Source organism: Brassica rapa, chromosome A09 (assembly GCF_000309985.2).
Source record: "Brassica rapa cultivar Chiifu-401-42 chromosome A09, CAAS_Brap_v3.01, whole genome shotgun sequence".
Classification (NCBI taxonomy): domain Eukaryota; kingdom Viridiplantae; phylum Streptophyta; class Magnoliopsida; order Brassicales; family Brassicaceae; genus Brassica; species Brassica rapa.
This window is the reverse complement of record NC_024803.2, coordinates 21,073,678-21,096,678: the sequence shown is the minus strand read 5'-3', so window position 1 is coordinate 21,096,678 and position 23,001 is coordinate 21,073,678. Positions and strand designations below refer to the sequence as shown.

The 23,001-nt window shown below is 37.6% G+C and overlaps 2 protein-coding genes across 2 annotated transcripts; both read left to right on the top strand.

Annotated features, from left to right (window-relative positions):
- The first annotated feature begins 8,161 nt into the window (after positions 1–8,161).
- Positions 8,162–12,174, top strand: LOC103838821. The gene is made up of 3 exons (XM_009115269.1): positions 8,162–9,503; positions 9,613–9,897; positions 10,430–12,174. Exons 1-3 carry the CDS (start codon positions 8,162–8,164, stop codon positions 12,172–12,174), a joined length of 3,372 nt encoding a protein of 1,123 aa, XP_009113517.1.
- A 3,133-nt stretch (positions 12,175–15,307) lies between these two features.
- LOC103838806 (protein WHAT'S THIS FACTOR 1 homolog, chloroplastic) lies at positions 15,308–16,959 on the top strand. The gene has a single exon (XM_009115258.3). It carries the CDS (start codon positions 15,545–15,547, stop codon positions 16,757–16,759), a length of 1,215 nt encoding a protein of 404 aa, XP_009113506.1. The 5' UTR covers positions 15,308–15,544; the 3' UTR covers positions 16,760–16,959.
- The last annotated feature ends 6,042 nt before the right edge of the window (positions 16,960–23,001 follow it).

Below are 23,001 nucleotides of genomic sequence, written 5' to 3'. Positions count from 1 at the left end.
GCCAAGTTTAGATTGGAGCTGATCTTAAGAACAATGCTAACATCAAGCAAGCAAACAAGTTTCAAGAAGAGTTTTCAAGGCTCGAAGCGTGCAAGGTTTTCAAGAGATGCTTAAGCTACTTGATAAGTTTAACTAGGGTGTCATTTTGAGTTCTAGACAAGGGTTCTTTGCAAGGCATTTATAAATCATTGTTACCAATGCAAGTGAATGCAACCTATATGCTCTAGACTCAATCTTAAAAGTGCAAGTGATGCAACTACATGTTTCTTTTTGTGTGTTTTCAAAATTTTTTAATTTTTTTGGTTTTTTTTTTCTATGCATATATATATGTACAATGCAATGCATGAGACTCAAATCGTCAAAGAAAACATGATCAAATACTTGATACCTCCCCCAAACTTAGTTCACACAGTCTCTGTGTTAGGAAGTTGGAGGAGATACCGAAAACAATTGCGAAGAAAAACTGGTATATACAATGGAAAGGTGAGGATGATACCTGGCTAAGCAAAGGAGGATGCTCCCTCCGTGTCGTCGTCGTCGTCGGTAGCAACTGAAGGAGACTCGTTGGAGGAGGCTCGGTGTGGAGGGGCTGTGTTCCTGCGTCTACGACGGAGTCGGTACTCCGGGGAACGAGGAGGTCCATAAAAGACAGGGTATGGGAGAGTAGATGGACCAGCACCAGCCGACACGTCGTCCCGTTGACAACCAGAACCGATAGACACTTGAGAGAGAAGTGCAGTGACCTTTTTCATCTGTCTCTTAAGCGCTTTCACTGAGTTCTTCAGCTTGTAGATGGTGGAATCTTGCATCTTGTTCCACCAAAGCAACTTGGCGTTTTGAGAGAGAGCTTGGCGCAATGCAATGTTCGGTGTAACTCCACCATAAGGCTGAAAGTGGTATTTCTCCGTCCCATACACCGGGGCTGGTGTGGTCGGTCCTTCGTCATCAGCATCACTAGGACGAGCTGCCCGAGAAGAACTGGCCCTGGTCTTCTTCTTGCGCACTTTGGTGATGGTCTCAAGTTCACCAAAATCTGCGGGAATGAGCTCATTGGCTGCTGGAGCGAAGAGTACATGCCGAGGATCAGATAGCGTCGTCAACCTCTCACAAGGGAGGAATATCTGTAGCTGCTCAGGGTTGAGATCAGTGGACCAAAAGGGGCAACCATACCGATCGCCGGATTGGCCGCTAAGGAAGTGGGTTTTCTTCAAGTAAGCAAGATCAATGGAGGCTGGAGCATGATCCCGAGGTCCCAAATCTATCCCAAATGCTTCCAAGATCGGAGTAATGAAGCTTCCGATGAACAGCGTTGGTTTTTCATTCGGAGTTGTCCAAGCCCAATCTCGATAGTACTCAAACCGCTTCATCAACAATCCCACAAGTCCCAAATCCTCAAAATCTTCCGGATCGGTGTGGAGTAGCGTTCCTTCCTCAAGAATCGGGAGAAGTCCAAGAGCTAGAAGTTTGAGCTCATCATTGTTTGCTCCGCCCGGTTCCCTCCGTGAGTAAAAGGTGTGAGTAAGGACCTTGTGGGCATATCTCACTCCCGGGTTAGAGATGTCATTGCTCTTGTCCTCTCCCGCTGTACGCGACCACCCCATAATCACTGTCCATATGTCATCTACAATTGCCGACCTAGCAGGCAGAAACGACCCACGGTTGTCCGAGAAACCGAGAATGGAGCTTAGCTTCTTGAAACCCACCTTATAGGTTCTCTCATTGATCTTAAAGCTGATGCGCCCAAACCCCTCGGTCTTGTGTTCGTCGCAATGGTATTGCACGAAGAATGTAGACAAAAACTCACAAGAAGCCTCCTTGTGAACCCCGTAGCTCATGCCAAGTAGTGACTCCATGCCCATGTTCTGGAGAATCATCCTTACATCGTCATAGATCCCAAGTGCATGAAGAGCTTCAGCATCCGGAAATCTCATGGGGTTCCATTTGACATCATCATAAAGGCGCTCATAGAGTTGTGCTGAGGTTGGTTTGCTGGTTGGGGGCACTCTCTTCCGCTTCTTAGCTGGCTTGGGAGCAGGTGCTTCTTCCTCCTCATCTTCAGTCTCAGCTCTAAGACCCTCTTCTATCATCTCTTCGATCTCTGCCTCCAATGTCGCTCTGTCAGCTGGCGACTTTTCTTTTTGCTGTGGAGCTCTGCGCCGGGAAACCTGAGCTGGTGGGTTTGGCGTTGGTCGGCCTGCTCGTGGTGGGTTGGTTCTTGTCCCAGCTCGAGACGAAGTGCCTACATCCATCATGTGATCAGTTCCGGGTTTGCGATCTTTCCCCATGTCCTGCTATCAACAAGCTCGAAATTGTATATAAGTGACATGATCAATAAGAAACAAATTAAAGCTTGGAAAGAGTTAATGAGTTCAAAAACAGCAAATGGCAGTCATACTCATCTTATATAACTCAATAGACCCAACTCTAACATCAAACAATCACTCCCATGTCAATTTTCGAAAACCCCCAATATGAACCCTAGCTTTTTTTTTCTTTCAAATCCTAATTCAGCTCAATTAGAGTCGTTTTTCATCTACCCAACTCATCAATCAAGCATAAGAGGACATAATTAACGAGTATTGAACAAGAAATCAACCATGCAACCACTTTTAAAAAGTTGGGAGTTTTGAATGCGAAAATTAGATGGCGATTTCTCTATACCTTAGCTTGTTTCAGATAAGCAAGGGTAGAGAAATGGAAAGTCGAAGTGAAATCACGGAGATAGCAACTTGAATCAACGAATTTGGTGTAGAATTGAGAAAGTTATGAGTTCTTAAGCTTTTGAGAATGAAAGTATGAAGCTTTGTGATAAGGGGAGAGAGAGAGATACGATTTTGGGGAAGAAGATGAGATGCTCGCGACCGGTTTGGTGATTTCGATCCGGTTCAGTTGAATTGAACCGGAAATCGACGCCGGTACGCGCAATTGAGACTCGCAGCGGTCACCATAAACCGCTCCACAGGACCGCTGCGCCTCTCACAGCGGCTTCTTGCCACAAAACCTCAAAGACCGCTGCGACAAGTACGAATCGGGCAGGGAGTAGAGTATTTTCACAGCGGTTTGAGGAGACCGCTCCGAGAGACCGCTGTGACACTTGAAGCATATTTCTCTTCTCGTTTGGTCGCAGCGGTATTCTTAGGCTGCTGTGGTTGGCCGCTGTGAGCGTTTTGAACCTCACCACACCTCGTTTAATGCCACAATCTCTCCTCTTGGACCTGAAGATCTGATAGACACAGAAAAATAGCCAAAGACATACTAGAAATAAAAAAATTAAAAGATAAAAATATGTACAAGGATAGACATGGGACTTCCTCCCAAGTGAGCTTGTTTTAAGTCTCTAGCTTGACTTCCTTTCTTTTTGGCTAGGCAGGAATGGGGTCGGAGAGAGGAACCGACGTTCTCTCATCCTCTGTTGTGGCTCCCATGTAGAGCTTAACTCTTTGTCCATTGACTGTGAAGTCTCCTCCATGCTTGTCCCACAACACAATTGCTCCATATGGCCTAACTTCTTTGATCTTGAAAGGACCGGACCATCTTGACTTGAGCTTCCCGGGAAACAACTTCAGTCTAGAGTTGTAGAGAAGCACTTGATCTCCAGCATTGAATTCTCTCCTCAAGATCTTCTTGTCATGAAAGGCTTTGGTTTTCTCCTTATAAATCCTTGAGTTCTCAAAAGCATCAAGTCGGATCTCCTCAAGCTCATTGAGCTGGAGAAGTCTCTTCTCCTTGGCGCTCTTGATGTCAAAGTTCAGCAACTTAACAGCCCACAATGCCTTGTACTCAAGTTCAACCGGTAGATGACAAGCCTTCCCATACACAAGGTTGAAAGGTGTGGTTCCTAAAGGAGTCTTGTAAGCAGTCCTATAGGCCCAAAGTGCGTCATCTAGCTTGATAGACCAATCTTTCCTTGTAGTCCCCACAGTCTTCTCTAGAATAGATTTGATTTCTCTGTTAGAGATCTCAACTTGACCACTTGTCTGAGGATGGTAGGGAGTTGCAACCTTATGCTTCACACCATTCTTGTTGAGAAGACTTACAAACAGCTTGTTGATGAAGTGAGAACCTCCATCACTGATGACAGCTCTTGGAACTCCAAACCTTGGAAAGATGGTGCTTTTGAACATCTTTATCACTACTCGAGAGTCATTGGTGGGACTTGCCACAGCTTCTACCCACTTGGAGACATAGTCAACAGCTACAAGGATGTATTTGTTGCCAAAAGATGATGGGAATGGACCCATGAAGTCAATACCCCACACATCAAACACCTCCACTTCTAGAATTGGGTTTTGAGGCATCTCATTCCTTTTGGTGATGTTCCCTCTCCTTTGGCATGAATCACACCTAGAGACAAAGTCTTGAGTGTCTTTGAACATATGAGGCCACCAAAACCCAGCTTGTAACACCTTTGAGACAGTCTTGAAAGTGGCAAAGTGCCCTCCATAAGATGATCCATGACAGTGTGTGAGGATCCCTTCAACTTCTTCATCAGCTACTGCTCTTCTATAGAGTTGATCCCTACAAAGGATGTAGAGGTAAGGTTCATCCCAATAGTATCTCTTCACATCTTTGTAGAACTTCTTCTTGGCATATCCTTCAAGATCAAGTGGCTCTCTTCCACAAGCTAAGTAGTTCACCAAATCAGCATACCAAGGCCCTTTCTCTTCAGTTGCCTTCACCTCTTCAAGCTTCTTTCCAGTTTCACAAACTGCTACCACTGCTTCAATTGCCATGATCTGCTCTTCTGGAAGCCCTTCATCAATAGGGATCCCACTCTCAATCTTCAGTCTAGACAAGTGATCAGCTACACCATTCTCAACTCCTGGCTTGTCTCTAATCTCAAGGTCAAACTCTTGTAGCAGCAAGATCCACCTCAACAGCCTTGGCTTAGCATCCTTCTTGGCCATGAGGTGTCTCAATGCAGCATGATCAGTGTAGACTATGACCTTTGACCCAACTAAGTAGCTTCTGAACTTCTCAAAGGCATAGACAATGGCTAGCAACTCCTTCTCAGTTGTAGCATACTTCATTTGGGCTTCATCAAGAGTTTTACTCGCATAGTAGATCACATGAGTCTTCTTATCCTTCTTTTGACCAAGGACAGCTCCCACAGCATAGTCACTAGCATCACACATGATCTCAAAGGGGAGATCCCAATCTGGTGGCTGCACAATGGGGGCGCTAACCAGCTTCTCCTTCAACTTCTTGAAGGCTTGTAGACATTCCCAATCAAAGACGAATGCAGCCTCCTTGCATAGAAGCTTAGTCATTGGCCTTGCTATCATCGAGAAGTCTTGGATGAACCTTCTATAGAATCCAGCATGACCTAGGAAGCTTCTAATGTCTTTAACCGTCTTTGGTGCAGCTAACCCAACCATCACTTCAATCTTGGCCTTGTCTACCTCAATCCCCCTCTCTGAAATCTTGTGTCCAAGCACAATCCCTTCCTTAACCATGAAGTGACACTTCTCCCAGTTCAGCACAAGGTTTGTCTCTTCACATCTCTTGAGGACCCTGCTAAGATTTGACAAACAAGCAGAAAACGAAGATCCGTAGACAGAGAAATCATCCATAAACACCTCCACAACATCCTCTATAAGATCAGAGAAAATAGACATCATGCATCTTTGGAAAGTGGCTGGAGCATTACATAGCCCAAATGGCATCCTTCGATAAGCAAAGGTACCATAGGGGCATGTGAAATTCGTTTTCTCTTGATCATTTGGATGTATGGGGATTTGGAAGAATCCTGAATACCCATCAAGAAAACAATAATAGGGATGATTTGCAAGTCTCTCAAGCATTTGATCAATGAATGGCAATGGAAAATGATCCTTTCTAGATGCTTTGTTAAGTTTTCGATAGTCTATGCACATCCTATGTCCTGTTATTGTTCTTGTTGGTATTAGTTCATCCTTATCATTTTTAACCACAGTCATTCCTCCTTTCTTTGGAACTACATGCACAGGAGACACCCATTTGCTATCCGAAATAGGATAGATGACTCCTGCATCTAAGAGTTTTAAAATCTCTTTCTTAACAACATCCTTCAAGTTGGGGTTCAACCTTCTTTGATGCTCTATAGAAGTCATAGATTCATCCTCTAGATGTATCCTATGCATGCATAAAGAAGGTGATAACCCTTTAATATCATCTAGTGAGTAGCCTATTGCCTTTCTATACTTTCTAAGTTCATTCAAAAGTTTAGACAATTCATCTTCACTAAGCTCACTACTCACTATGACAGGGTAAGTTTCATTAGGGCCAAGGAAAGCATACCTTACACCTTGGGGACGAGGTTTAAGCTCCACTTTTGGTGCTTTGAGTTCACTCCAATCATCCTCTTGGAGATTCTCTTGTTGAGTAGCTGAGGAAGCATGGTGATCCGCATATGAAAGCTCCTCATTCTGTTCTTCATCACTAATCTCCTTGTGAGAGTTCAGCATCTTCACATAGGCATCACTTTCCTTGTTCTCAATCATTTGGACCTCTCTCTCAATTGTTAAGGCATGTTGTAGAGAGTCTTCAAGTGCCAACTCCTCTAGAAGTTCATCAGCTAAAACCTCCATCTCCTCAATGTAGAATGCTTGGCTTTGAGTAATAGGCTTCTTCATCACTTCCTTGATGTCAAAGTGAAGAATGTTTCCCTTTCCAAGGTGAAGATCAATCTTCCCCTCCTTAACATTCACAACTGCTCCTGCTGTAGCCAAGAAAGGTCTCCCCAATATCAAAGGGTCTGTTGGTTCTTCATCCATCTCCAACACCACAAAGTCTGTAGGAATCTCACAATTTCCAACCATAACAGGGAGATCTTCTAGGATACCAATGGGAATCTTCACTGAGCGATCAGCTAGTACAAGAGAGAGTCTACACTTCTTGTATTGTGTAAAGCCAAGCCTTTTAGCAATGGAGAGAGGCATAAGGCTCACACTTGCTCCCAAATCGCATAGACACCTCTCAAAAGCAAATTTCCCAATGGCACAAGGTAAAGTGAAGCTTCCTGGATCTTCAAGCTTCTTAGGGATGGTTAGCCTTTGGATAATAGCACTACACTCATGAGTAAGAACCACCATGCCTTCCATCTCCTTCTTCTTCTTAGTTACAGCATCTTTGAGGAACTTGCTGTATTGAGGCACTAGCATGAAGGCATCAATTATGGGCATAGTAATCTGAACTTCACTCATTTGCTTCTCAAATAAGACCTTGTATTGCTCCAAAAGCTGTCTCTTGAATCTACCGGGAAAAGGAAGTTTTGGTTCATAGGGAGGAGGATTGAATAGAGCTCCTTTTGATGAAGTTGCAGCTTCATTCTTGTTCTCCCCCTTCTTTTCTTCTCCAATTTTACCCTTTCCTTTTGCTTCAACTATTTTCTCCAAGATCTCCTCATTGGTTTTCTCATCCATAATAACCATCCTAGAGGCTAGCCTAAATTAGGTCCTAATGCTAGCCAAAGATGAGAACAACTCATTGTCGCTCCTAATACTCTCAAAATTTTGCACATGACATGCTATCAATAAAAGACCTCACTCAAGCAAATTAATGTTGGTTTCAAAGAATGGTGAGGGTTAATGGGTATGAATTGCCATTTGGGTTAACAAAGATTGATACAAAGGAGAAAGATAACCCAAATGTGTATAATATCCATGATCAAGTATGCAAATACCCATATGCAAGAGAGATTAAGTTCATTAAGCCATAGTTCATTTGGAGTTGGTTTCAAGAACAATGCCAATCATCAAGCAAACAACATGTTTCAAGAAGAGTTTTCAAGGCTCGAAGCTTACAAGTTTTTTCAAGAGAAGCTTAAGCTACTTGATATGTTTAGCTAGGATGTCAAATTGAGTTATAGACATGTGTTCTTTACAAGGTTTCTCCCAATGCATGAATGCAATCTAAATGCTTCTAGACTCAATCCTAAAGATGCAAATGGATCAAGTGAAACTACATGAATATATATATATATATATATATATATATATATTTTAAATCAAAATTTTATGGATTTTCTATGCAAATAAGTATTCACAATGCAATGCATGAGACTCATGACAAGTAAACAAAACATAAAATGATGTGAGATAGTAGACTCTCCCCCAAAAGAAAGCATCACCCTCCGTTTTCCCGTTCGTCTAAGGTTCTTCGTCTGATCCTCTCCACCAGGATGGCTAAGAAGAAGATGTCCTCCTCCCTCGTCGTTTCCTCTGAATTTGGCGCAGCGGCACTGGGATCCTCGATCTCTCGGACATTCAATTCTTCTCTAGCTTCTTTTCCTGTTTGTTCTCCAATGGTCGCTTCTGGGTTTTCTTCTCCGTTGAATTCTATGGTGGTTGCTTCTTCTCCGGTGAATTCTGTGGTGGTTGCTTCTGGATCTGCGCCCCCTGGTCAATCTTGTCTGGCTGCTTCTTCGGGGTCCCCTCGTGGCTCTGGCTCTTCTTCGGTGGAGATCTCTCCATCAATTCCTCAATCTACGTCTCGTCTGGCTACTGAGGTTCAACGCTCTGGTGATGTTGACGGAATCGCTCTGTTCGAAACCAAACCTGCTGAAACAGAGGTTCCTCCAGTGAAAAATTACGCAGCTTTACTCAAAAGCTCAGCGCAGCTGCAGGAATTAGGAACTCCGGTTGAACATATCTCGGGGGCTCCTTTTGTACTAGTACCGGATGAAAACATTGAGGCCGCAAAACTAGAGTTTAAAGACTTCATCTATGCGCGCTTCCATGGAGATTGTCCTTCGATGGGTAAGATTATTGGAGTAGTGAATGCAGTCTGGGCAAAAACTGGCCCAAGGATCTTCGTTCATAACATTGGACACAGTACGTTTCTCCTCAGAGTTACAACCCCAAGAACTCGGGAGGTACTATTATCCCGCACCTGCTGGAATATTGGTGGCCTTCCTATGTTTGTGGCCCCATGGTCTCAGGATTACTCTCCTGATGAACCTCCTCTCACTAGTGCCATTGTCCCAGTGGAGATGAGAAACATCCCTTACCTCCTTTTCAACCAAGAGATCTTGAGTCGCCTAGCCACAGCTATTGGTAAACCGGATTCTCTAGCACTGGAAACAGAACGCAAGGAAAATTTCGAACTAGCAAAATTGTATGTAAGGGTCGATCTTACAACTCCTCTGCCAAGCAAGATTGTGTCGGGTTTTTCTAATGGCAAGGAAGTTGAGATTGCTGTAACATACCCCTGGCTGCCTGTTAAATGTGACCTTTGCGAGAAGTTTGGCCACCCTTCGGTTAGATGTGACGCTGTAGCTCCAGAAAGAGCTTCAGGGAAAATGGGTGCGAGGAAAAATTCTGTTGAAACGTTCAGGAGGCGATCGCAGTCAAAGCCGGGCCGTTCTACTGACAAAAAGGTGAATCAGGGGACGCTTCGATACATACCAGTAGTTAAAGACTCTGTTGAAGCATCCAAGGAGGCTGATTCTTCTCTACCTCATGAAAATGGTGGCCTTGTTGCTAGCACGACCCAGGATGATCAAAACGGAGACTTGGAAGACGGCGAAATTCCTCAACAACATATGGAAAAGGCTACCGTCTCTTACTGACGAGGATGTTCATGTTAACAAAAATTCTGAATCTGAAGCGCTCTCTATTGTGACTAACCCAGTGACCAGTGTGGAGGAGGTCGAATTTTCTCACATTGATGCTCTGTCCAACGGAATATCTACTGGTGCTTTTGATGTTTTGGCCAGAATTTCTCCTGATGCTTGCGGTGATGATTTGCTTTTTGTTTCTGTTGACGAAACCAAGCTTGAGGAAGATAGGACAGATCGGACTTCTTCGGTTACTTTTTTGGATGACTCTGGTGCTGTTGTGAAGGTTGCCCACGCTGAGAGCTCTCCGGAGGTTGCAGCTGACACTACTCTGGGTACTGACAGTACAGGGTGCGAAGGTAGCGCAGAACAGAAGCCACTGTTGGACTTGGGACTAGATCGAGAGCGCATTATTTATCCTGCGGAGGAGCAGGACCGAGACAACCCCTTTTTCTGGTTAAAAACAGGAAGAGTGGCCACAAGGTCACAAAACGCCACTAATAATTTTAGATATGTTTTTTTGTGTGGAATGTAAGAGGATTGAATAGCGAAAGACGCCACACGATGACCAAATATTGGATTAATATCCATAGGCCTCTTTTTGGAACTTTTTTGGAGGCTCATATATTAGAGAGTAATAAAGAGAGAGTTTTAGGATCTATACCCAGGGGTTGGAAGTTTTTTGGCAACTATTTGGATGATGACTCGGGCCGTATCATTATTGTTTGGGATCCGAAGGTTACCATGGTTATATACGACACAACACCTCAATCAGTCACTTGCGGAGTCACCATTCTTTCTGAGAATGTCACGTTGACGGTTACTTTTGTTTATGGTTTCAACTTGGTCGATGATAGGAAAAGTTTATGGGATCATCTTGCTAACCTTCAGGCTACAGCTCCGGTTTCTGCTTATCGTGGTCAGTTTTGGGTGATTTCAACCAAATGCTGCGTACTTCTCATCACTCCAATCACCTAACCTCCCGTGTTAATGACTCGGGCATAGATGATGCAAACATTGGTCTTCAAGACACTCAGTTGTTTGAGGCTCAGGCTAAAGGATTACCCTTCACTTGGAGGAACAGCCAAGATGATAACCCAATATCTACAAAAATTGATCATGCCTTCATCAACCAGCCTTGGTCTACAGCTTTTCCAGATTCCTACGCTGACTTCTTGGACCCGTCTCAATCAGACCATACCCCTTGCCTCTTTCGGATGCCTTCTATTAGACGACAGATTATTAAACCTTTCAAGTTATTTCACCACGTGATAGATCATCCTGAATATGCGGAGAAAGTGACTGAAGCTTGGAACTGGGATCAGATAACAGGCACAGATCAATTCAAGCTGGTGCGTTCGCTTAAGTTGTTAAAGAGACCTTTGCGACAGCTCAACAAGAATCACTTCAGCAGCATTATGCAGAGAGTTAAAGAGCAGAAGGAGAAGGTTAATACGCTTCAGAGACTATTTCTTACTGCTCTGATTACTTCAACAGCCCGTGAGGAACATATAGAAAGAGAAAAGCTGAATGTGCTACTGAGGGCAGAAGAGAAGTTCTATAAACAGAAATCAAGAGTTCGCTGGTCTGCGGTTGGGGATCGGAATACAACTTTTTATCATCGGACAGTGTCATCTCATGCCTCTAGGAACCATATTCATTATCTGAAAGATGCAGATGATCACACGTTCTTCACGATGGAGGATATCAAGGCGCACGCGGCAGATTCTTCCCAAGGTATCCTAGGTTGTACTGATCCCCCATCTTTGCCTACTACAGCAGAGGAGCTTCAGTCTCTACTTCCTTTTCGTTGCTCGGAACTACAACAGAACTATCTGAAGCGCGAAGTGACGGCAGCGGAGATCAAAGCAACCTTGTTTGCCATGCCATTGAACAAGAGTCCAGGCCCAGATGGATATTCTGTTGAATTTCTAAGAGCCTCATGGGACACAGTGGCTGAAGGCATTACTGCTGCCGTGAGGGAGTTCTTCAGAAATGGGAGATTGCTTAAGGATATTAACACGACCGCCATTGCCTTAATTCCAAAGATGCCGGAAGCCTGTTGTCTCACTGACTATAGACCTATTAGCTGCTGCAACATAGTCTACAAGCTTATTTCGAAGATCATAGCCAACCGTCTTAAGCCGATCTTGACTGAATGTGTTAGTCCAAACCAAGCGGCGTTCTTAAAAGGGTGCAGCCTTGGTGAAAATGTCTTGCTGGCAACTGAGCTGATCAAGGACTACAATAAGTCTTCATGTCTCAGAAGCGCAATGCTGAAGATAGACATCCACAAAGCCTTTGACACGGTATGTTGGGATTTTGTGCCTAAAGTGTTGGAAGCTCAGCAGTTTCCTAGTATGTTCATAGCTTGGATCAAGGAGTGCATCTCCTCGCCTAGGTTTTCGGTTGCCATTAATGGGGAGCTTGCGGGCTTCTTTGCGGGGAAAAAGGGCCTGAGGCAGGGGGACTCTATCTCTCCCTATCTCTTCATTATGCTTATGGAGGTGCTGTCTCGTATGCTGGAGAAGGCAGAATCCGATGGTGCTTATAGGTTACATCCGCTATGCTCTTCTCCCAAGGTCACTCATCTATTGTTCGCAGACGATCTACTGGTCTTCTCTGATGGGTCTTGAGCCTTAACTGCTGGGATTAAAGCGGTAATGAATCATTTTAGGGACTGGTCGGGGCTTGACACTAATGAGTCCAAATCAGAGATCTTCTATGGAGGCTACACTGACATTCAAGCTTTTGTTCTCAGCGACTTATCAGGATACAGGCGTGGAGCATTTCCTACGAGGTACCTTGGACTGCCTCTCAGTCCTAAGAAGATTTCAGTGGCCACCCGTCAGCCTTTTATTGATCGCATAACTTCTAAACTTCATTCCTGGACGGTCAAGTTCTTATCATTTGCTGGGAAAGTTACCATGATCTACACGGTTATTTATGGAATGGTTAACTTTTGGAGTTCGGTATTTGTGCTGCCTAAATGGTTTTACGCCAAAGTAGACTCCCTCTGCTCAGGCTTTCTCTGGAAGAATAGCACAGTCTCAGCTGCAGGAGCAAGGGTCTCATGGGCAAGCGTTTGCAAACCGAAAACAGAGGGTGGCCTTGGGATTAGAAACCTCGAGGAGTTCGAGATGGTCTTCAGGTTAAAGAGAATTTGGTTGTTCTTCTATGGTTTGGGGTCACTATGGGTCCCTTGGCTAATTAACAATCGATTTGGTGGGAGAAGTATTTGGCTAATAAATGATTCGCCAAGATTTTCCAAGACTGTTAGAAGTATGCTTCAGCTCAGAGATCAGCTTCACCTCTTCCTTCGATGCAGCATTGGAGATGGTAGTACTGCCTTGTTTTGGTACGACTGTTGGACTGAATTAGGTCATTTACACCTCATCTTTGGCCCTTTGGGGCCTCGGTCGCTAAGGATTCCTCGCAGTGCGACGATGTCACAGGAAGTTCGCAATGGCAACTGGAACCTCCCCTCCGCGCGCTCGGAAGTGGCGGTGACTCTCCAAACAGTTCTATCAACCATGGCAGTTCCGTCAGAATAGAATGGTCGAGATTTTTACTCTTGGAGAAACCGCTCGGGTGGTTTCAGCAAATTGTTCTCCTCCCGAGTCACTTGGGAAAGGATCCGTAAACCATCTCCACCGGTCCATTGGCACTCGACTGTATGGTTTAAAGAGGAGATTCCACGATGCTCCTTCATTACCTGGACTGCCTTCCTTGGTAGGTTACCTACGAGAGACCGCTTGATCTCTTGGGGATTAGTTGTCCAACCAGGTTGGGTTCTTTGTGATAATGCTGATGAATCTATCAGTCAATTATTCTTTCAATGTCCCTTTGTGGCTGCTACTTGGTCTTGTTTCTGTGGCAGGTACATGGCGTCTTCTCCAGCATTGTTCCAGGAAGTCACCAGACTGTGCCAATAGCTCCAACGATCCCAAATACCGCGCGCTGTTCCGGTCTTGAAGCTTCTAAACCAAGTCATCATCTATATAACCTTTGGCATGAGCGTAATGTCTGTATCTTCAAAGGAGAGGCTTTGACTCAAGAGGCTTTCTATAGAGTGGTGGATCGTCGTATGAGGGATAGGCTTCTGTCTTTGTCTCATCCGTCTAACGCTGCTCCGTCGCCTTCTTTACTTGAGTTATATTTCTGCTTCATCTCTCCCTATAGTTAAATTCTACTCTCTCTTTATTTCTCTACTTCTCTGCTCTTCTCTTTTTGCTCTCTTTGTAATAAGCTGTGGTTTCCAGCATTGTAAAACTTTAAAAATGGTATAAATTTTAACATTTAGACCCAAAAAAAAAACAATTTCTTATTAATACCCTGTTCGAGGTTGTGGAATACTAAGGAAGAGGGAGAAGCAACCATAGTTTAAATTTCTCTTTTTTTTCCACTATCTATCACTTTCTCAAAGTAAGCAGCAACAACCATAGTTTAGATTCTCTTGTAAACTTTAGAAAGTTTCTTATTTTATATATTAGTCAAAAAGTTTTAATTGTTTTTTTTGGTATTTTAACTATTTTAACATTAAAATATACTTAAGAAGACATATTTTTTTTTTGTTAATATTACTATTTTCTATTGAATATCCATTCTACTTTATTATTTAGCATTTTTTTAGTAAGTTATAAAAAGTTAATATCTATTTTGTTAGTTTAGTATATTTATGTAATATTAATTTCGTTTTTAAAGGTTATTTTTTATATTAACATTTTTAAAAGTATAATGTCATATTATAATTGGTGGTTTAACATGGTGGACGATCTATCAACTATTATATAATACTAGGTCCGTGTCCGCCCTACGGGCGGATAATGTGGTGATGTATTTTTCTTTTTAGTTTATACAAAGAACTTTGATAAATTTGTCCGCCCTATGCAATACCCAATGATAAATTTGCCCTAAAAAAATTACAAAGTTTTTGAACTTGGAAAGTAGGTAGTGATCTTGTTATCCTTTTATTAATGTTTTTTTTGATGATTTCCTTTGGCCAAAAGCTATATTTACAACGTATCTTTCATGTAAGTTCAATATCTTGACAAAATTTTAGAGGCAAAGAATTTTGAATATATGAAAAGAGAGTGAAAAAGAAATCATACATATTGATCTGAAGGGTTTGTGGTTTTATTTAGAGAAGCAAAAAAATCATAAGAACGCATGTCGGCAATATAACTTTAAAAATAACATTGGGTATGCATTAAGAAATCTAAAAAACCTTCAAATTAATACTAAACCTAGCGACCAAGCATTTTTTAAAAAGTTAAAAGTAATACACACGAAGGTATGTTCGCTTGTCGAGTGTAGAAGATCGTACCCATATGGAATACTTTGTAGACATAAAAGAAAAATTTATGATGGTTCGAGTTAGGCGAGTACTTGATTTCAGACCTCTGGAAACAGACTTACTTTTCATATGCTTATTTGAAAAAAAATACGTGTAAGCTTATTTCTTGTCTTTATTCTCTGGATCAGCAATGTAAAAAAATATATGAGGTTTGATGTTAATGAGAGGGCAAGGGAGAAATCTGAGACAAATTACTTGAGAAATGCCTATTACGTACGTGAAGAGGTTTTAATGTTTATTCTGATATTCTTTCGTAAGGCATCATCATTACATGTAACTGTGGGTCTAATATATTGTAAAGATATATTAAAATAAAATAAATTTGAAAATAGCAAAATGAATATATGGAAGATACATTGTATGTGAACATAAATATTTTGAGCTACTTATGCGTTTTTCTTTCTCGTGTTGATGGATAAGCAAACGAAATTAAAAGTTATTCTATCAGCCCATTTCATAATTCACTTCAAGCAAAAATCCTATGTGTATTAACCAAATGTTTTGATTGGTCTAATATATTATCCTACGTGGACAGGTTAGAAACACTCCATATTCACTTTTTAGTATAGGATAGATATAGATTGTTTTAAAAATCAGTATGTAGATAATGCTCGGCTGCGATTGCGATTACCAAGGTTTAACTCACAGAAATGGCTTGGCTCCGTCTCTTCTCCAGAACCCTAGAGCCAACAGTTCGATCACTTCCCAAAATCTCCTCGGCTTCCCCAAATCCAAACCCTAATTTAACAACCCAACCTTTCTCCACCTCATTCCTCATCACCAAAACGCCAGCTAAATTCAAAAAGAAGCGCAAGAAACCCGACTCCGCCAGAACCAAACCCGTTCAACCCGACTCAACCCGACTCCGACATTTCGAATCCCTCGTCACGCGCGACGCCCATTTCCGGTTCCTGACCCGATCCAAAGAATTCATCACGAAACAGCCGGATCGGATTCTCCGCCTCGACGACGCAGGGAAGCTTTACCGCGAGCTAGGGTTCCCACGCGGCCGTAAGGTGACTCGTTACATCCCTAAACATCCTCTTATCTTCCAGACGTATCGACACAGCGATGGGAAGATGTGGTTGGGGTTTTCCGATTTCATGGAGGATTTGCTAGAGGAAGAGAGAGCTTTAATGGACTCGATGGAGCTTGATAGAGTTAGTCGCGTACGGAAGCTCTTGATGATGACGAAAGATAAACGGATCTTACTTAGCAAAATCCATCACACTAGATTGCTTTTTGGGATTCCAGATGATTTCAGAGACCGGGTTGGAAAATACCCGGATTATTTCCGGGTCGTTACGGGTCAAGATGGGAACCGGATTCTTGAGTTGGTGAATTGGGACCCGAATCTTGCGGTGAGTGAGCTTGAAAGAACATTCATGGTGGACGAAGATAAAGCGAGAAGAGCGTTTAAGTTTCCATTGAAACATGGTAAAGAACTGGAACTGGAAGAGAAAGATACGAGGAAGCTGAACCAGTTGAACACTTTGCCTTTGGTTTCGCCTTATTCTGATGGTTGGAAGCTGGATGTGTGGACACTGGAAGCAGAGAAGTACCGTGTAGGGATCGTGCACGAGTTCTTGAGCTTGACGTTAGAGAAAAGAGCTTCGATTCATCACATTGTGGAATTCAAAGACGAGTTTAGCTTGACTAGACAGACTTACCAGATGCTTAAGAAGCAGCCCTCAACCTTTTACTTGGCGGGTACTGAGATGAACTGGACCGTGTTTTTGAAAGATGGTTACAACGGGGATGCTGTTTTGATCCGTAAAGATCCGCAGGTTTTGTTTAATGAAAAGCTGTATAAGATTGCAGATATGCAGCAGATGGACAATGATTCTCACCCAATAGAAACATAATCCTTTTACCCGAAGGAGCAGTGAGGTGGGCAATCTTGTGCATGGCCCCCTCCTTCAATCCCTCTGATAGATAAACTTGCTCATTTTGCTATTTGTTAAGTTGAGATATACAACGTTGGTTACAACCTCTGAACTAGTCATCGAGGTGATTAGTTGTATCTTTTACATTTGCTGGATTAGTGAAATCGATGTTGAGACAAAAGGGGAGACATAATTATGGATTAGGACAGTAAGAGGTCTTAAAACCTGGACATATGTTGCAGCTATACAAACAAAAAAAATCTAGAAAGTACAATTCGCAAAAGCGAACTGAAAACAAAATTAACAGCAAACCAGAGAGGTTGACATGTTTGGCGCCCGGAAACAAAATTAATGGCGTTGACCAAGGATTAATTGAGGCGAACTGAAATCGGGATTTTGGAGAGGAAGAGCCCGTCGATTTATAATCGTGATATTGTCGGAATATCAAAAGAAGATATATAGCCAGTAAAGAACCGATTGGCACATACGATACTTAAATATTACTCCCTCTGTACCATTTTAAATGGTGTTTTTTAAGTAGTGTTTAAGGTTTTTATACAAAGATTAAAAAAAATACAAATTTCTATACAAATTTATCTTGGTTACATAAAATTGCATTAAATAAAATCAGTCTAACCAATTAAAAAAATATGTAGTATTTTATAATTGGTTGCAAATTTCAATTGACATTAAATTTTATCTAGAAATATGAGAACATCACTTATTGTGAAACAAAATAAAAATGTTTAAACACCACTTAAAATAGTACGGAAGGAGTAATATGTATTCACAAAAGACCGAATTTTCTAATTTATTAATTTATGGTCTATTTAAATTTTACCTTAACATATTTTTAATTTAAATTTATTACATATTTTGACTAGATATAAAGATAAGCTTCTTATACAATTTTTTTTTTTTTTTTTTTCTTATACAATTTTTATATTGGCTCAAATCTTCAAAATCTTAATCTATGTATTTCTATTTGTGATAATTTTATTAATGTTAATTTAGTTTTTAACATAGTTTTATCTAGGGAACTTTGTTTCATTGGTTGTTATCCAAACCATCTCAAATTTGGGTAATAAAATATTTGTTCACAAGATATGAGTCCGTTGCGTTGCAACGGATTTTTGTTTGATGTTTTAATTTAATAAAAACCATAAAATAATAAATCATTTTATTATAGTATTATGATTATTTTTTGCATATATTATTTGAGATTTATTTTATAATTAAAACTCGTTTTCACACATAAGTTCAAGTTAATATATTTGTATTTTATAATCATGGTGCTTAGATGAGTTGGTATAAACTTTATACTCAGAATTAGAGAAAATACTATACATAAACAATTAAACTGAACATAATCCGAAATAAGAAATGAAAAGTAAAAAGAAATCAAAGTTAAATACGCCAATCGATTCAACGACAACATTATACATGTTATTATGTATTAATTTAATGTTTTTATTAAATAAGTCATTAAAATGTTATTTTGGTAGGATTTTTAAAAAAAGTAAAACATTCTATTTTATAAATCTCCTTTTAATTTACAATTAAAAAATAAAAATATTAAATATTCTTTTTAATATTTTGTTTAAAACTTTAGAAAAGGTAAATTATTGTCATATTACCTATTACAATTATCTTCTCTTTAGAATTTCAGAAAACAAATATTGCTATCAAATAATTATTTTTAATTATTAATAAATATTTTTAAAATTATATTTTACAATTCGTATCAATACTAATTTTACACTTCTTTAGTTAAATAAATAATTTTAGTATCATGTCATCAAACACTCTCTTAAAGATAATATCAATTAAAATTTTACAATTTTCTTTTGGTTAGGACTTAAAAATATTACACAAATTTCTTTTGTTTAGGATTTTTTATAAGAAAGGAAAACAACTATCAAGTATTCTTTCACAGTTTTGTAGGATTTTAGAAAAATAAATTAATATTACATAATCTTTTACTATATTTTGTTTAGGATTTAAAAAAAAAATTCTATCAAATAACTATTTCCAGTTAATATTAACTATTTTTAAGAGTTGCAATTTTCAAATCGTTTTTCTCAATATCATTAATATTTTAACATTTTTTTTGTTAATTGAATAATTGTTACTATCATGTTTATCATTAAATTTTGAAGTAAAAATTATTATTAAATACAATTCTCTGTAGTCACGATTTAAGAATAAAAGGGAAAATTATTAATTGGTTAAGATTAGAAAATAATTTTCTTTTAAAAATCTCTTTTATTTTAGATTTTAGGAAAAGAAGAAGTTATTTTCACATAATGGAAGCTTTTTTGACACTAATTTTTTTAATTAACACATATCACAATCATACATATGAGGTGAAATATTTGAAGTTTATTTTGGTTTATATTTTTAACACAAAATTATTATAAATTAAAGTTAGATAATTATAAGAAAAATAAGATTAATTTTATGTTTTTAATTTTTTACGCATTTAAAAAGAAATTTAATTATTTTATTTATTTTAGATTTTTACACAACTATTTTATTTCTAGTTGAAAAAAATCTGTTTAATTATTTATATATTTTGTCTTATAAATACAAATACATATTTATCATATTTACACATACTCATATACGACAATAACATCAAAATTAAAAGTTATGTTAGCTTCATAAACTGTAATAAAGATAATAAAAAGTAGTGTTGTATCAAGAAATTAAAAAAAAATACTCAGGTAATACTTTCTCATGTAAATACTATTGTATTTTGTAAAAATAATATGTGAAATCTTAAACCTAAATATAGATCGTGAAATATTTGTAGCTATTTTTTGTCATGATTTATTAAAATACAATTATCTATTAAAAGAGAAAGTTATTTACTCATAAGAGAATAATAACAGTATTTTTACAATTTTCTTTTAATTACGCTTTTAAAAAAAATTATTTATTTTAAAGTTATTCTTTTCTTCATGTTTTTATTAAATATTTATTGTACTTGTAGGATTTTACAATTTGTTTTTGTTTAACATTTGTTTCTTAAAAGTTAATGTTTATCTTTTATAATTTTCTATCTTTAGTATCTTTTAAAAAACATTATAATGAAAAATAATAATAACAATAATAATAATAAGACTATTAAATAATATTTATAATTAATTTTTAAGAAAAATGGTTCTTATTATTTTAGTATATATATATTTTTATTATGACATAGTTTAACACATAGAACAATTTTTAAAAATATAACTACCATGTATCACAATCATGTTAATTAGCAATTTTGAAAAACCAAGCTTAATATAATTTTTTATAATTATATTTTCATTAAAAGTTTTGAAAAGAAAAATTATATTAAATAAATTGTTTTCAAATCTATTTTTTTAGGATTTTGAAAAAGGAAAATTTCTAAAAACATTACTACTAAATATTTTTTTTAAATCGTTTTTACTATTCAATAAAAATTTTAAGTAGTTTTTCAAAAAAAAATTTATTATCTTATTATATATATTTTTAATCATTATATATTTAAACACATGTCAAAACTTTAGAAGGAAAGTTATTATCAAGTAATATTTTGCAATTATCTTTTGATTATAATTTTAAAAAAGGAAAATTACTATTAAATAGTATATATAATAAGATTTTTAATAAAATTTATTTTTGGTTAATATCCTAGTGGATATATATTTCTAATTATGAGATAGATTAACACATGTCACAATCTTAAAATATAATTGATACGTGTCGCGATCATGTTAATTAGCAACTCTGAAAAACTAAGCTTTATATAATAAGATTGTCAAGAAAAAAAATAGTTTTACCTTATGTTCAAAAACGTGCCCGTCTGGCCGTTTACTCGCCCTGATTAAATAGTGATCGGAAGGCTGCCGTGGTGAGGAAGAGGTCTTCGGTGGCTCTAAGCGCTGAAACAAAAAAAACTTTCAAAAATCGAAATTTCAAGAGCTAAATATGTGTTTATCTCATGAATCTACTATATATAGCTGAAATTCACAAGAATTAGTTGTAAAAACTACGAAATCGTGAGAAAAAAATGAAGAACAAGATATTTGAGATTTGGAAAACGAAAGGAGAAGTTGAAGATGAGAGTAAAATTGTATTTTCTCATTCATTAAACAAATCATAAAAAATGATGCAAATTGTATCGTTGCCTACTCAAACTCGAGTCCCTATATACAGGTTGACAGGAACACGGACCACTAGACTGTGTTATCTAAATAATTATTCTTTACATACTTAATATATTAATCTAAAACTATAAGTATATTAATCTAAAACTTGGCGCCGAGTACACCCTGCTTAAATCCAGATTTTTTGATAACTCGCTAGGCTTAGGGTTCCCGATTCATAAGATTTAGTTTTGACGGCTGTAGTTTTATATAATCATTAGATTAAACCTATTTGTGTTTCCTCAAGCTTACTGTCGCCGGAGCTTGCGTCAAAAACCTCTGAGCAGTGTAAAAAAAAGATTAGGTAATCTTTTATCATGTTCTGATATTAAGCTGAATTAAGTAACGAGACCACATATTTTAAAGCTTTAGTTAGGTTATATCTTTTGTGCTGAAAGTCTGTTATACTCATGATCATGTTAACTGTTCATGGTGTTTGAACAATCGAACATGCTCATAGATTCACTTATTCAGTTGAGTTTAGTACAAATATTTTCTGATGTGTTGTTTATAGAACTTCTGACATTGTTTGACACTGATCTGTTTCAAGTAGCTCCATTTAATACGTTTTACTCACATTTGTAGGAACACATGACCGAGGTAGGTATTATGCCAACTATCAAAAGATGGAATAAATCCCTAGCACTTGAAGACAATATCTTATACTATTTTCTGTTAGAACTGAGTTAAATTAAAAGTGTGTAGAAGAAGAGGTTTAAGGATGAAGATGCTCAGGAAGTCAAAAGATTTCAGTATCAAGATGGTCAGGAAGAACCCTTTGAAATAGTGACTGATGGGAAAAAAAAATAAGATTCAAGAAACATAAGAGAGTCCTATTGATAATGTTCTACTTGCCAAACAGAAACATATTGGCAAAGATACATAGGTCCAAAATATTTTACTGAGGAAGTAAAACAAAGCTTGGATAATCAAAAATATTTTATTGAAGCAGCCAAGACAAAAATGAACCTCTTCTTGAGCATGTAGACATTAATTTTCGCTCTTCTTGAGCATGTAGACATTAACTTTCGTGCACTTGTGTTACAACTCTTGATACAGTTTGTTCACTTCTCTTTCATTAAAACAAATAGCCACAATTGTAAGGATGTAGTGATGATTGGTTTTTGGATTACCAAGATTTAATCTATATTACGTATTTGAGATTATTTAGAATATCGAAACCTTGAAATAATGTGAACTAGGTTAAGATCCGCGCCATGCGCGGAATAAAAATTATATATAAAAATTATTTTATGTATTAAATATTTTTACATATTATAAAATAATAAATATATATTGAATAATTAAAAGTCAGTAACTATTAAATATATAACTAAATTAGTTTGAACATATAAATCAATTTTATTAATCCAAAAAATATTTTTCTTATATTTGATAGGATATGTAATTAAATTTAGATGATACTAACATTCATAGTATATTTTAGTATATTTTTAATATTAATTTCTATTAAATGATTATTTCTACTCATATAGTTTTTTGATCATTTGTATCTTTTATAAAAAAAAAAAATTACTGATAACAAAATTTTCATTAGGGATTAATAGTTTTAGTAATTTATATTTTTTTAAAAATATGTTGTCAATATCTGTTCAAAATTTTTATCAAAAAAATTGTTCAAAGTAAATTTTGAAACTAAAATATTTATGCATTTTATATAGTTTATAGTTTAATTTATATATATATATATATATTAATCTTAATAATTAATTAAATTAGACTTTTACTTATATAACTTTGTAATCATTTGTATTTTGTCATAACAAAAATTTTAAACCATAGATCACAAAATTTGAAAGTGAGGCTTTTAACAACTTTAGTAATTTATAGTTGTTTTTAAAAATTCAAAATATAACATATACAGAAAAATCTAAAATTTTATTATATGGTTATTGTGGTTGTTTAATTTATTTATTAGTTTTAAATTAAACAAATATGATAGAAGATACACTAACTTTTTATCAAATTTTTATTATTCAAAATCATTAATTGTCATATATACTTTAGCCACATTAGGTA